The 16,211-nt window shown below is 39.1% G+C and overlaps 1 protein-coding gene across 2 annotated transcripts in view; it reads right to left on the bottom strand.

Moving 5' to 3' along the window:
• MAP3K13 (mitogen-activated protein kinase kinase kinase 13) overlaps positions 1–16,211 on the bottom strand; it is a 252,423-nt gene that overhangs the window by 23,802 nt on the left and 212,410 nt on the right. For both annotated transcript variants that reach the window (XM_053698740.1, XM_053698741.1), the window contains one exon: positions 15,134–15,250. In XM_053698740.1, the coding sequence (XP_053554715.1) occupies positions 15,134–15,250 (117 nt within the window). The remainder of the gene's footprint in view (positions 1–15,133; positions 15,251–16,211) is intronic.

Genomic DNA, 16,211 nt, shown 5'->3' with positions numbered 1-16,211 from the left:
TTGATTACTGTAATATAGCCGAAACGCTAAACCAGATTTTAAGACAAAATTACACATACATGCAGTCATTTCTAAAGGGTTCACTTTTTCTTTCCACTGTAGCTGTGTATGTGTGTGTGCGCGTGTGTATGTTTATGTATGTATGTATGTATATATATATATATATATATATATATATATATATATATATATATACATACACACACACACACACACACAAAATATATATATATATATATTGTGTGTGTGCGTGTGTGTGTGTGTGTGTGTGTGTATGTATGTATGTATGTATATATATGTATATATATACATATATACATATATACACACACACAGATATACACACATCCATACATACACACACTATATATATATATATATATATATATATATATATATATATATATATATATATAAACAAGAAAACTCAGACCCTTATTTATCCAGCACCCAACCATGTCTGGAAAAATATATATAATTTAAAGCAGGGAAAAATTAAGGAGTAAATGATGCACGTACATTAGAAAATGCGTTTTAAAAGGATTTATATATTAATTTCAGCATGACAATAAATCATAAGCATGACCCCCAAATGTTCATAAAGTTCAAAAGTCCACAACCCGGGTTGTTAAATAGGAGTAACTAAGTTGGTCCATTCATTTGACCAGTGTTGATTTGTTTCAAAATGCCTGATTAATGGCACATTTGTAATCCCAGAGATAGAAAGCAACGTTAATGCAGGGACAGCACCAATTGTATTGTAACACTGACTCTGTGGGTTTCAAACTTGTATCTTCGTATTCCCAATGCAAATTGTAACTGTATCACAAATAGCAGAAAAAAGTGGCAACTTTTCCATACCACATTAAACTCGCTGTGACAGTTCTGTATTGCGTGTAGAGGTATAATGAAACAAGTACCTGCTTCCTCGGTGTTCCGTCAGTGGCGTGTTATGGTGTTATATCTACCTGCTCGTTGCTTCCAATTTTTGTTTCAAACCGGTTTGGGAGATTCCCCTTTGCTTTTTTCTCCGTGCTTTCTTGGCTCTTTCTGTGCTTCTACACGCCTTGGTTCACACCGGAGTATGATTTTGTTTGAGAGTCAGCTTTTTTGGACGGTGCACAGCTGCTGCACCGCTCCAAACAAACAAACAAGCAGCTACGCACGTTTCACCCGGGGTCCAATCGGGCTTCTTCCGGCTGTGTATGATTGGAGATTGCTCTCCATAGCATTTAAACAGTATGCTCCGCCTTTAATTGGCTTTTTCAGGTACATAGTATATTTCTAGCCGTACAGGTGAAATGTCAAACAGTTATTAATATTTATATTGCTATGCTATTGGCCTTTTTCAAAATCACACATTTTCTATATAATATATTTCAGTTATATTTGTTCATACAGTGCAAAGTCTACAATACCAATTTTATATTAAATATTCCTTTGAGGGAATAACTTTATTTCTTATGGGCAATTTAGTGGGATACCTTAGTAATGATATTCTGTATATATTGCTTCAGTCTCCTAAAAATGAGCCAAAATTTAGCTCTTCATTTAGGCCATCTGGTTTTAAACTTCTTAGGTTAAAGATCCATTTGCTTTCTTTACACAGTAGAATCTTGTCTAGATTTCCTCCTCTACCTTTCAGGTCTACTATTTCCAAGCCTCTGAATTTTAACAGTCTTTTGTCACTATTGTGACACTCTGCAAAATGACGTGCTATACTGCTAGTTTTTGTGCATTTGTTTTTAATGTCTCTTTTGTGTTCCTTTATTCTTTCTTTGAGCTCCCTATAGGTTTTACCTATATAATATTGGGGGCAGTTACAGGACACCATATAGACCACTCCTTCACTTTTGCAAGTTATATGACCCTTTATTGTGTGAAAGGACCCATATTTATCACAAAAGTTCTTGCCTACTAACATATTAGTGCAGACTGAGCAGTGTAAGCACTTAAAGTTCCCATTCTTTTTATTGGTTAACCAATTTCCTGTATTTTTATTTTCAAAGTGGCTCTGAAACAGAAAATCCTTTAAATTTGGTGCTCTTTTCGGAGTCATGAGTGGAGATGGTCCTACAAATTTACCTATTGATTTGTCAATCCACAATATGTGCCAATGTTTGTTTAGGATTGAACGTATGTCCTGCCATTTATGGTTGTAAGTTCCTATAAATCGAATTAAGGATGATTCCGTTGTATCATCTGATTTTTCATATAGTAGGTCATCCCTGTCCTTATTTTTAGTCTTATTAAATGCTTTCTTTAAACATTGTTGTGTATAGCCTCTTGCTCTAAATCTTTTATTTAGAGTACCTGCTTCAATTTTGAATTGTTCACTGTCTGAGCAGTTTCTTTTGTGTCTTAAAAATTGGCCATAGGGTATATTTTGTATTCATTTTTTAGGATGGTGACTGTCAAATGATAGTAATGAGTTTCCTGCAGTCTCTTTGCGAAATGTTGCTGTTTTGAGGCAATTTTTGTCATTGATAATGCGTAAGTCAAGAAATGTAATCTCATTTTTACTATAGGTGTAGGTGAATTTTAAATTCCAGTCATTATTGTTTAATTTTTGCATAAACTCTATCAATTTCATCTCTGTGTCCTCCCATAGGAGGAACACGTCATCGATGAATCTTAGCCATAAAGAGATGGAGTCATTTATCTCAGCACTATTTAGAATTTGATCAAATTCCCATTTTCCTAGGTAGAGGCAAGCAAATGTGGGGGCACAGCAAGTCCCCATTGCTGTTCCTAGATTTTGTTGGTAACATTTGTTTCCAAACACAAAATAATTATGTTTTAAAATAAAAGATAAAAGTTCCAATACAAAATTTGTATGTTTCTCATATTCTGAGCCTCTTTGAATTAGGAAATATTTGATTGCCTCTACCCCTTTATCATGAGGGATGCTTGAGTAAAGTGACTCTACATCTATTGCAACCAATAAAGTATTTGCAGATACACTTATATCATTGAGTTTTTTCAATACATCTAATGTGTCTAATACTGAGGGTATTGCTTCAGCTTCCTCTGAAAATCCAAGCATATATAAATCATTTAAAGAATATAAGAAAAAATTGTTTAAAGAACAAAAACTTAAATGGGAAATATCTAGTCTAGAAAAATATGTTGAAATGAAAATGATTCCAAGAGGGCTTAGGATAAGAAAAAGACCGGGGGCAAATTAAGATAATCCTTTATTGGAAAATTTCCAAAATAAATGGGACGAATATGCGTCAAAATGTTCCATAGAATGGATGAATCTGATGATAGAGGAGAATAAACTCAGACTAGAGAAAACTCAGAAAGAATTGTTATCAGCAAATAATGAGATAGATGCTTGGAAAGGAAAGGATGAATATGAGAGACTGATGGGCCTAGCAAAAGTTGAGCTACGTAAAATTCAAGATTCAATAAAATTTAGAAAGAAAAAGAAATATCAAAGAGATTGGCAAGATTATCAGGATAAAAAGGTATATAACTACACATACAGTGCCTCTAGTGGCTCTGAAACAGAAATCTCGAGTGGAGATGAAAATAAAACACAAAATTCCTACAGAGAACAGCAAAAAAGTTTTTTAGGACACAAAAACACAAACCAAGGAGAGGGGGGAGGAAACACAGATGGCAGGGGCAGAGGCAGACGCAGATACCCACTCAGACAGAGGAGGAAAAGAAACCTATAAATGTTGTCAATCTGTCAGAAAAAAATCTTACTGACAGTCAAATAGAGGTTTTAGAAAAAGGATTAACTTTCTCACCAGTGAACAAATTAGATAAGTTTGAGTTGGTTAAAGACCTCCACCTATTTGCTCGAAAAATAGTTTTAAATAAAACTTTTGAAAACAAAACAGACAAAAAAACTTTAAATATACATGATAGGCAAAGTGTAAAAATCTTAGAGGAATTACAGGAAGAAATATCAGGCCAACCAAGTGAGAAAATAGCCATAGGCTTTAGTGACTTCAAGAAGAAGTCAGAATACATGCCAGCACTATCCAGTATTCCCCTTATTCATAATTTTGTCAAGTTAGTGGAAAGAGATATTGATCTTTTAAGTACAAATGAGCCCCTACCTGATAACTTAACAAAGAAACAGAGAAATGCACTAAATAACTTAAAAAATGACATCAGTATAACCATTAAGCCATCAGATAAGGGCGGCAATATTGTAGTTCTAAACACCAAGGACTATGTTGATGAATGTCAAAGACAACTAAGAGACAAAAAACAATACAGTACTTTACACTTTAACCCCACTGAGATCTACAAAGAAAAATTGTTTCAAATTTTAATGAAAGCAAAAGATGAAGGCGTTATAAACCAAAGAGAATTTGACTTTTTATTTGTCAAATTTCCAAAAACTGCAACATTTTACAGCATACCAAAACTCCACAAAAATAAACTGCCACCTCCAGGTCGCCCAATTATATCGGGCAAGGGCTCCCTAACTGAGAAAATTTCACAGTATGTGGATTTCTGCCTTAGACCTAATTTACTAAATCTCCCCTCATACATCAAAGACACATTAGATGTATTGAAAAAACTCAATGATATAAGTGTATCTGCAAATACTTTATTGGTTGCAATAGATGTAGAGTCACTTTACTCAAGCATCCCTCATGATAAAGGGGTAGAGGCAATCAAATATTTCCTAATTCAAAGAGGCTCAGAATATGAGAAACATACAAATTTTGTATTGGAACTTTTATCTTTTATTTTAAAACATAATTATTTTGTGTTTGGAAACAAATGTTACCAACAAAATCTAGGAACAGCAATGGGGACTTGCTGTGCCCCCACATTTGCTTGCCTCTACCTAGGAAAATGGGAATTTGATCAAATTCTAAATAGTGCTGAGATAAATGACTCCATCTCTTTATGGCTAAGATTCATCGATGACGTGTTCCTCCTATGGGAGGACACAGAGATGAAATTGATAGAGTTTATGCAAAAATTAAACAATAATGACTGGAATTTAAAATTCACCTACACCTATAGTAAAAATGAGATTACATTTCTTGACTTACGCATTATCAATGACAAAAATTGCCTCAAAACAGCAACATTTCGCAAAGAGACTGCAGGAAACTCATTACTATCATTTGACAGTCACCATCCTAAAAAATGAATACAAAATATACCCTATGGCCAATTTTTAAGACACAAAAGAAACTGCTCAGACAGTGAACAATTCAAAATTGAAGCAGGTACTCTAAAACAGAATTTATGTTTACCTGATAAATTACTTTCTCCAACGGTGTGTCCGGTCCACGGCGTCATCCTTACTTGTGGGATATTCTCTTCCCCAACAGGAAATGGCAAAGAGCCCAGCAAAGCTGGTCACATGATCCCTCCTAGGCTCCGCCTACCCCAGTCATTCGACCGACGTTAAGGAAGAATATTTGCATAGGAGAAACCATATGGTACCGTGGTGACTGTAGTTAAAGAAAATAAATTATCAGACCTGATTAAAAAAACCAGGGCGGGCCGTGGACCGGACACACCGTTGGAGAAAGTAATTTATCAGGTAAACATAAATTCTGTTTTCTCCAACATAGGTGTGTCCGGTCCACGGCGTCATCCTTACTTGTGGGAACCAATACCAAAGCTTTAGGACACGGATGAAGGGAGGGAGCAAATCAGGTCACCTAAATGGAAGGCACCACGGCTTGCAAAACCTTTCTCCCAAAAATAGCCTCAGAAGAAGCAAAAGTATCAAACTTGTAAAATTTGGTAAAAGTGTGCAGTGAAGACCAAGTCGCTGCCCTACATATCTGATCAACAGAAGCCTCGTTCTTGAAGGCCCATGTGGAAGCCACAGCCCTAGTGGAATGAGCTGTGATTCTTTCGGGAGGCTGCCGTCCGGCAGTCTCGTAAGCCAATCTGATGATGCTTTTAATCCAAAAAGAGAGAGAGGTAGAAGTTGCTTTTTGACCTCTCCTTTTACCAGAATAAACAACAAACAAGGAAGATGTTTGTCTAAAATCCTTTGTAGCATCTAAATAGAATTTTAGAGCGCGAACAACATCCAAATTGTGCAACAAACGTTCCTTCTTTGAAACTGGTTTCGGACACAGAGAAGGTACGATAATCTCCTGGTTAATGTTTTTGTTAGAAACAACTTTTGGAAGAAAACCAGGTTTAGTACGTAAAACCACCTTATCTGCATGGAACACCAGATAAGGAGGAGAACACTGCAGAGCAGATAATTCTGAAACTCTTCTAGCAGAAGAAATTGCAACTAAAAACAAAACTTTCCAAGATAATAACTTAATATCAACGGAATGCAAGGGTTCAAACGGAACCCCCTGAAGAACTGAAAGAACTAAATTGAGACTCCAAGGAGGAGTCAAAGGTTTGTAAACAGGCTTAATTCTAACCAGAGCCTGAACAAAGGCTTGAACATCTGGCACAGCGGCCAGCTTTTTGTGAAGTAACACAGACAAGGCAGAAATCTGTCCCTTCAGGGAACTTGCAGATAATCCTTTTTCCAATCCTTCTTGAAGGAAGGATAGAATCCTAGGAATCTTAACCTTGTCCCAAGGGAATCCTTTAGATTCACACCAACAGATATATTTTTTCCAAATTTTGTGGTAAATCTTTCTAGTTACAGGCTTTCTGGCCTGAACAAGAGTATCGATAACAGAATCTGAGAATCCTCGCTTCGATAAGATCAAGCGTTCAATCTCCAAGCAGTCAGCTGGAGTGAAACCAGATTCGGATGTTCGAACGGACCCTGAACAAGAAGGTCTCGTCTCAAAGATAGCTTCCAAGGAGGAGCCGATGACATATTCACCAGATCTGCGTACCAAGTCCTGCGTGGCCACGCAGGAGCTATCAAGATCACCGACGCCCTCTCCTGATTGATCCTGGCTACCAGCCTGGGGATGAGAGGAAACGGCGGGAACACATAAGCTAGTTTGAAGGTCCAAGGTGCTACTAGTGCATCCACTAGAGCCGCCTTGGGATCCCTGGATCTGGACCCGTAGCAAGGAACTTTGAAGTTCTGACGAGAGGCCATCAGATCCATGTCTGGAATGCCCCACAGCTGAGTGACTTGGGCAAAGATTTCCGGATGGAGTTCCCACTCCCCCGGATGCAATGTCTGACGACTCAGAAAATCCGCTTCCCAATTTTCCACTCCTGGGATGTGGATAGCAGACAGGTGGCAGGAGTGAGACTCCGCCCATAGAATGATTTTGGTCACTTCTTCCATCGCCAGGGAACTCCTTGTTCCCCCCTGATGGTTGATGTACGCAACAGTTGTCATGTTGTCTGATTGAAACCGTATGAACTTGGCCCTCGCAAGCTGAGGCCAAGCCTTGAGAGCATTGAATATCGCTCTCAGTTCCAGAATATTTATCGGTAGAAGAGATTCTTCCCGAGACCAAAGACCCTGAGCTTTCAGGGATCCCCAGACCGCGCCCCAGCCCATCAGACTGGCGTCGGTCGTGACAATGACCCACTCTGGTCTGCGGAATGTCATCCCTCGTGACAGGTTGTCCAGGGACAGCCACCAACGGAGTGAGTCTCTGGTCCTCTGATTTACCTGTATCATCGGAGACAAGTCTGTATAGTCCCCATTCCACTGACTGAGCATGCACAGTTGTAATGGTCTTAGATGAATGCGTGCAAAAGGAACTATGTCCATTGCCGCTACCATCAACCCGATCACTTCCATGCACTGAGCTATGGAAGGAAGAGGAACGGAATGGAGTATCCGACAAGAGTCTAGAAGTTTTGTTTTTCTGGCCTCTGTCAGAAAAATCCTCATTTCTAAGGAGTCTATTATTGTTCCCAAGAAGGGAACCCTTGTTGACGGAGATAGAGAACTCTTTTCCACGTTCACTTTCCATCCGTGAGATCTGAGAAAGGCCAGGACAATGTCCGTGTGAGCCTTTGCTTGAGGAAGGGACGACGCTTGAATCAGAATGTCGTCCAAGTAAGGTACTACAGCAATGCCCCTTGGTCTTAGCACAGCTAGAAGGGACCCTAGTACCTTTGTGAAAATCCTTGGAGCAGTGGCTAATCCGAAAGGAAGCGCCACGAACTGGTAATGTTTGTCCAGGAATGCGAACCTCAGGAACCGATGATGTTCCTTGTGGATAGGAATATGTAGATACGCATCCTTTAAATCCACCGTGGTCATGAATTGACCTTCCTGGATGGAAGGAAGAATAGTTCGAATGGTTTCCATCTTGAACGATGGAACCTTGAGAAACTTGTTTAAGATCTTGAGATCTAAGATTGGTCTGAACGTTCCCTCTTTTTTGGGAACTATAAACAGATTGGAGTAGAACCCCATCCCTTGTTCTCTTAATGGAACGGGATGAATCACTCCCATTTTTAACAGGTCTTCTACACAATGTAAGAATGCCTGTCTTTTTATGTGGTCTGAAGACAACTGAGACCTGTGGAACCTCCCCCTTGGGGGAAGTCCCTTGAATTCCAGAAGATAACCTTGGGAGACTATTTCTAGCGCCCAAGGATCCAGAACATCTCTTGCCCAAGCCTGAGCGAAGAGAGAGAGTCTGCCCCCCACCAGATCCGGTCCCGGATCGGGGGCCAACATTTCATGCTGTCTTGGTAGCAGTGGCAGGTTTCTTGGCCTGCTTTCCCTTGTTCCAGCCTTGCATTGGTCTCCAAGCTGGCTTGGCTTGAGAAGTATTACCCTCTTGCTTAGAGGACGTAGCACTTTGGGCTGGTCCGTTTCTACGAAAGGGACGAAAATTAGGTTTATTTTTTGCCTTGAAAGGCCGATCCTGAGGAAGGGCGTGGCCCTTACCCCCAGTGATATCCGAGATAATCTCTTTCAAGTCAGGGCCAAACAGCGTTTTCCCCTTGAAAGGAATGTTAAGTAGCTTGTTCTTGGAAGACGCATCAGCCGACCAAGATTTCAACCAAAGCGCTCTGCGCGCCACAATAGCAAACCCAGAATTCTTAGCCGCTAACCTAGCCAATTGCAAAGTGGCGTCTAGGGTGAAAGAATTAGCCAATTTGAGAGCATTGATTCTGTCCATAATCTCCTCATAAGGAGGAGAATCACTGTCGACCGCCTTTATCAGCTCATCGAACCAGAAACATGCGGCTGTAGCGACAGGGACAATGCATGAAATTGGTTGTAGAAGGTAACCCTGCTGAACAAACATCTTTTTAAGCAAACCTTCTAATTTTTTATCCATAGGATCTTTGAAAGCACAACTATCCTCTATGGGTATAGTGGTGCGTTTGTTTAAAGTGGAAACCGCTCCCTCGACCTTGGGGACTGTCTGCCATAAGTCCTTTCTGGGGTCGACCATAGGAAACAATTTTTTAAATATGGGGGGAGGGACGAAAGGAATACCGGGCCTTTCCCATTCTTTATTAACAATGTCCGCCACCCGCTTGGGTATAGGAAAAGCTTCTGGGAGCCCCGGCACCTCTAGGAACTTGTCCATTTTACATAGTTTCTCTGGGATGACCAACTTGTCACAATCATCCAGAGTGGATAATACCTCCTTAAGCAGAATGCGGAGATGTTCCAACTTAAATTTAAATGCAATCACATCAGGTTCAGCTTGTTGAGAAATGTTCCCTGAATCAGTAATTTCTCCCTCAGACAAAACCTCCCTGGCCCCATCAGACTGAGTTAGGGGCCCTTCAGAAATATTAATATCAGCGTCGTCATGCTCTTCAGTATCTAAAACAGAGCAGTCGCGCTTACGCTGATAAGTGTTCATTTTGGCTAAAATGTTTTTGACAGAATTATCCATTACAGCCGTTAATTGTTGCATAGTAAGGAGTATTGGCGCGCTAGATGTACTAGGGGCCTCCTGAGTGGGCAAGACTCGTGTAGACGAAGGAGGGAATGATGCAGTACCATGCTTACTCCCCTCACTTGAGGAATCATCTTGGGCATCATTGTCATTGTCACATAAATCACATTTATTTAAATGAATAGGAATTCTGGCTTCCCCACATTCAGAACACAGTCTATCTGGTAGTTCAGACATGTTAAACAGGCATAAACTTGATAACAAGTACAAAAAACGTTTTAAAATAAAACCGTTACTGTCACTTTAAATTTTAAACTGAACACACTTTAGTACTGCAAATGCGAAAAAACATGAAGGAATTGTTCAAAATTTACCAAATTTTCACCACAGTGTCTTAAAGCCTTAAAAGTATTGCACACCAAATTTGGAAGCTTTAACCCTTAAAATAACGGAACCGGAGCCGTTTTGAACTTTAACCCCTTTACAGTCCCTGGTATCTGCTTTGCTGAGACCCAACCAAGCCCCAAGGGGAATACGATACCAAATGACGCCTTCAGAAAGTCTTTTCTAAGTATCAGAGCTCCTCTCACATGCGACTGCATGCCAAGCCTCTCAAAAACAAGTGCGCAACACCGGCGCGAAAATGAGGCTCTGCCTATGCTTTGGGAAAGCCCCTAAAGAATAAGGTGTCTAAAACAGTGCCTGCCGATATTATTATATCAAAATACCCAGATAAAATGATTCCTCAAGGCTAAATAAGTGTTAATAATCAATCGATTTAGCCCAAAAAAAGTCTACAGTCTTAATAAGCCCTTTTTGAAGCCCTTATTTACAATCGTAATAAACATGGCTTACCGGATCCCAGAGGGAAAATGACAGCTTCCAGCATTACATCGTCTTGTTAGAATGTGTCATACCTCAAGCAGCAAGAGACTGCTCACTGTTCCCCCAACTGAAGTTAATTGCTCTCAACAGTCCTGTGTGGAACAGCCATGGATTTTAGTGACGGTTGCTAAAATCATTTTCCTCATACAAACAGAAATCTTCATCTCTTTTCTGTTTCTGAGTAAATAGTACATACCAGCACTATTTCAAAATAACAAACTCTTGATTGAATAATAAAAACTACAGTTAAACACTAAAAAACTCTAAGCCATCTCCGTGGAGATGTTGCCTGTACAACGGCAAAGAGAATGACTGGGGTAGGCGGAGCCTAGGAGGGATCATGTGACCAGCTTTGCTGGGCTCTTTGCCATTTCCTGTTGGGGAAGAGAATATCCCACAAGTAAGGATGACGCCGTGGACCGGACACACCTATGTTGGAGAAATAAAAGATTTAGAGCAAGAGGCTATACACAACAATGTTTAAAGAAAGCATTTAATAAGACTAAAAATAAGGACAGGGATGACCTACTATATGAAAAATCAGATGATACAACGGAATCATCCTTAATTCGATTTATAGGAACTTACAACCATAAATGGCAGGACATACGTTCAATCCTAAACAAACATTGGCACATATTGTGGATTGACAAATCAATAGGTAAATTTGTAGGACCATCTCCACTCATGACTCCGAAAAGAGCACCAAATTTAAAGGATTTTCTGGTTCAGAGCCACTTTGAAAATAAAAATACAGGAAATTGGTTAACCAATAAAAAGAATGGGAACTTTAAGTGCTTACACTGCTCAGTCTGCACTAATATGTTAGTAGGCAAGAACTTTTGTGATAAATATGGGTCCTTTCACACAATAAAGGGTCGTATAACTTGCAAAAGTGAAGGAGTGGTCTATATGGTGTCCTGTAACTGCCCCCAATATTATATAGGTAAAACCTATAGGGAGCTCAAAGAAAGAATAAAGGAACACAAAAGAGACATTAAAAACAAATGCACAAAAACTAGCAGTATAGCACGTCATTTTGCAGAGTGTCACAATAGTGACAAAAGACTGTTAAAATTCAGAGGCTTGGAAATAGTAGACCTGAAAGGCAGAGGAGGAAATCTAGACAAGATTCTACTGTGTAAAGAAAGCAAATGGATCTTTAACCTAAGAAGTTTAAAACCAGATGGCCTAAATGAAGAGCTAAATTTTGGCTCATTTTTAGGAGACTGAAGCAATATATACAGAATATCATTACTAAGGTATCCCACTAAATTGCCCATAAGAAATAAAGTTATTCCCTCAAAGGAATATTTAATATAAAATTGGTATTGTAGACTTTGCACTGTATGAACAAATATAACTGAAATATATTATATAGAAAATGTGTGATTTTGAAAAAGGCCAATAGCATAGCAATATAAATATTAATAACTGTTTGACATTTCACCTGTACGGCTAGAAATATACTATGTACCTGAAAAAGCCAATTAAAGGCGGAGCATACTGTTTAAATGCTATGGAGAGCAATCTCCAATCATACACAGCCGGAAGAAGCCCGATTGGACCCCGGGTGAAACGCGCGTAGCTGCTTGTTTGTTTGTTTGGAGCGGTGCAGCAGCTGTGCACCGTCCAAAAAAGCTGACCCTCAAACAAAATCATACTCCGGTGTGAACCAAGGCGTGTAGAAGCACAGAAAGAGCCAAGAAAGCACGGAGAAAAAAGCAAAGGGGAATCTCCCAAACCGGTTTGAAACAAAAATTGGAAGCAACGAGCAGGTAGATATAACACCATAACATGCCACTGACGGAACACCGAGGAAGCAGGTACTTGTTTCATTATACCTCTACACGCAATACAGAACTGTCACAGCGAGTTTAATGTGGTATGGAAAAGTTGCCACTTTTTTCTGCTATTTGTGATACAGTTACAATTTGCATTGGGAATACGAAGATACAAGTTTGAAACCCACAGAGTCAGTGTTACAATACAATTGGTGCTGCCCCTGCATTAACGTTGCTTTCTATCTCTGGGATTACAAATGTGCCATTAATCAGGCATTTTGAAACAAATCAACACTGGTCAAATGAATGGACCAACTTAGTTACTCCTATTTAACAACCCGGGTTGTGGACTTTTGAACTTTATGAACATTTGGGGGTCATGCTTATGATTTATTGTCATGCTGAAATTAATATATAAATCCTTTTAAAACGCATTTTCTAATGTACGTGCATCATTTACTCCTTAATTTTTCCCTGCTTTAAATTATATATATTTTTCCAGACATGGTTGGGTGCTGGATAAATAAGGGTCTGAGTTTTCTTGTTTATATGTATATTAAGTAAATACCCTTATCCGTGCACTATACTGAGAAGTGAGGTCCTATATAGGACACACGATATTTTATCTCGGTATATTAACTGTGAAATTTATTAAGCTAGTGGTGCTGGCACAAAATATACAAATATATATATATATATATATATATACACATACACACACACATACAGTATATATATATATATATATATTATAGATTGTATAGATTGACAGAGAAAGATAAAGGAGAGCATGAAAAGTGAGATTCAAAAGAAGGAGTGAGGGAGTGGAGAAAGAGTAAAGAGAGAGACAGAGAGATAGTGAATAGGGCGAGAAGGGACGGGGAGAGAGAAAAAATGTATAGGGGCAGAATAAGAGAGAAAGAGAGAAGAGATAGAGAAAGAGATATTGTAGAAAGAGACTAACTAGCAAAGGAAGGGCAGATATGTTTGTTTATTTTTTATTGTTGTTATCATTATTAGCATTACAGACAAGATTATCTTCTGGAGCTCCCCTTAACAAGCTATCCCATGCTCCCTGCTTCACCAGTGTGTGGCACTTCCTCAGGTTTTTTAATTGACCAGGCTAATCTCTACTCTCTTACTCTCAATCACACCTGCATATGTCTGCTTGCTGTATGTGATTCACATGGTGCACCATAACTGAACCACATGGTACTCATGTTTTGAGACACTTAGGGCTAGATTTATCAAGCCCCTACGGCAGCAAGGTCTCACAAGAACTTGCTCGCCGTAATTTATCAAGCAGCGGTCACCAGACCGTTGCTTCCCTAAGCTCTTCGCCTCCTCTATGGTGGCGAAATTCAATCTCCTCGGTCGAGTCTGACCAAGGAGATTGACAGCTCCTGCCCGCACGTGATTGGCTGTGCGCGGGCAGGGGGCGGGATTTCACGCGAGCGCAAAATTGCGCTCGTGTGCAATGTTAATTACCTATGGGTAATTTCGCCCCGCCACAGGCGAGCTGAGGCGTACAGGGGCGCGTATACGTGCCCCTGTACGCCTCAGCTATGATAAATCTAGCCCTTAGGAGACAGCAGGGGTGGCATTTAAACATGCAGGATAGGAGGGTGTGTTATTTAACTCCTTACACACACCTTTTCTCTTGCAGCACTGCATTTTGGAACATGTAGCCCCCAGTAGAATGTCAAGGACAGAGCTCACAGGCACTTCCTATATTTCTATGTCAACTAGTCAACAGGGTCTTTTATCACTTGTCTATATGCCTTGCACATGCTGCACAAAAAAAATCCCCATATGAAGATAGACAGACACACTGTAAGGCCCCTGTTTAAGTGAGGCCTTAGGTGACCGCCTATTTGACCTAATGGTAGAGCTGTCTATGCTACCTATGTCATACCTAAATTAACCCATAATGATTAAACAATTAAAACATTTTTGTATAAATGATTTTGAATATTTTAGCTTGTGTTTTCTTTTCAATGAAATAATATGAAATTCTGAGTAAGTGCTTTTGCATTGTCTTTTATTGTGCATTTCAGTTAGTTAAATGACTAACTTATTACAAGTAAATCCATACAAAAGAGTATGGGTAAAGTTTTCTGATACATACCTATATTAGAAAAAAAGTAAATAACATTTCTTCTATTTAAATAGATTTTTAACTGATTTTTGTCATTTTTTATAAGTTTGTACAGGTTGGCAGTCTTAAAAACGCTGTTTCTGCAATTAAGAATTCTACACTTCTTAAAGGGACCCAATTTTTTTCTTTTGTGATTTAGAAAGAGTATGCAATTTTAAACAACTTTCTAATTTACATCTATTATCTAATTTGCTTCATTCTCTTGATTTTCTTTGCTGAAAAGCATATCTAGATAGACTCAGAAGCTGCTGATTGGTGGCTGCACATAGATGCCTCGTTTTATTGGCTCACCCATGTGCATTGCTATTTCTTAAATAAAGAAAATCTAAAGAATGAAGCAAATTAGATAATAGAAGTAAATTAGAATGTTGTTTAAAATTATATTCTCTATCCGAATCATGAAAGAAAAAATGTGGGTTTAATATCCCTTTAAAGTGCTGGTTTATAATAAAACCTTTGTTTAAATGTAATTTCTCTGCATCACCCTGCAGTCATAAACTCACACACAGTGCTGTGCATATATCTCAGTCTTGTTCTCTCCCGCTCACCTAATCAGCTCCTTCTCACGTACTTCCAGTTGCAGCATGATAGCACTAAGCTCCATATACAGGTTGTTGGCTCTCTCAAGTTTGCGTTCATAATGCTCACGTATATCCAAAGCATGCCTAGAGAGAACAGAACATCAATAAATAAAGTTCTGAAAATAGACATGCTGAGTCTGACTGTGTGCACAATAGAATATCTGTCTTTGCCATACATTGTTACCCACTTGCAGCAGTTGAGACCACATCTAAGACCATTTCCTTTAAAGGGACATGGTACTGAAAAATGTTCACTCAATATGAGAGGCAATTAACCTTTTTATGCAAAAAGTAGAAATTAGCACCAAAATGTAAGCAATTTCTATATCTTGGTCAATATCCTTGGGTAATACCAGTGCGGACCCCTCTCCCAAGGGGTGTGGACAGAAGTGCCCACTCCCCTAGTTACCTGTATAAAGGTCAATCTGAAGCGCCACCCCTCCTCATCTCCTAGTGATATCCAGCCAAGATAGGTAGACCAGGCAGAAGGGAGGGAGCCTGGTATTACCCAGGGATATGGGCTAAGATATAGAAATAATATTTTGGTGATAATTTCTACTTATCTTGGCTCTCCCTGGTAATACTCACCAGTGGGAAGAGTAAAAAGCAATAACACAAGCAAGTATGGGCAACAAAGAAGACATTGAAGACACATATTATACTGCAAAAAATATAACCATTTATTTAAGACAAAATATAAGACAAAAACCTGCAACTAAATTTAGCAGAAGCAGATTGGTGCACATCAAGTTTATAGAAGTATAATATAAAGGTATGAAAAGATTTCCAACTGCAGCCTGACAAATTTCTTCAGGTGTAGCATTCACCTCAAGAGCCCAGGAAGTTGCTGCTGCCCTAGTAGAATGTGTCTTAATCCTATCTGGCACCTATTCAACCTTTTATTTGTATGCTCTGGTGATGGCCTGGACAATTCAAATGGAAATAGTAGATTTTGTAGGTGCTTGAACCTAATTGAGGACATTTAGGAACTATGAACAACTGATCCATCTTGCGAATATCTTGTGATCTTTTAACATAAATGTGC

The sequence above is a fragment of the Bombina bombina genome, chromosome 1 (genome assembly GCF_027579735.1).
Source record: "Bombina bombina isolate aBomBom1 chromosome 1, aBomBom1.pri, whole genome shotgun sequence".
Classification (NCBI taxonomy): Eukaryota; Metazoa; Chordata; class Amphibia; order Anura; family Bombinatoridae; genus Bombina; species Bombina bombina.
The sequence above is the reverse complement of the archived record's forward strand: the minus strand, read 5'-3'. Positions and strand labels throughout refer to the sequence as shown.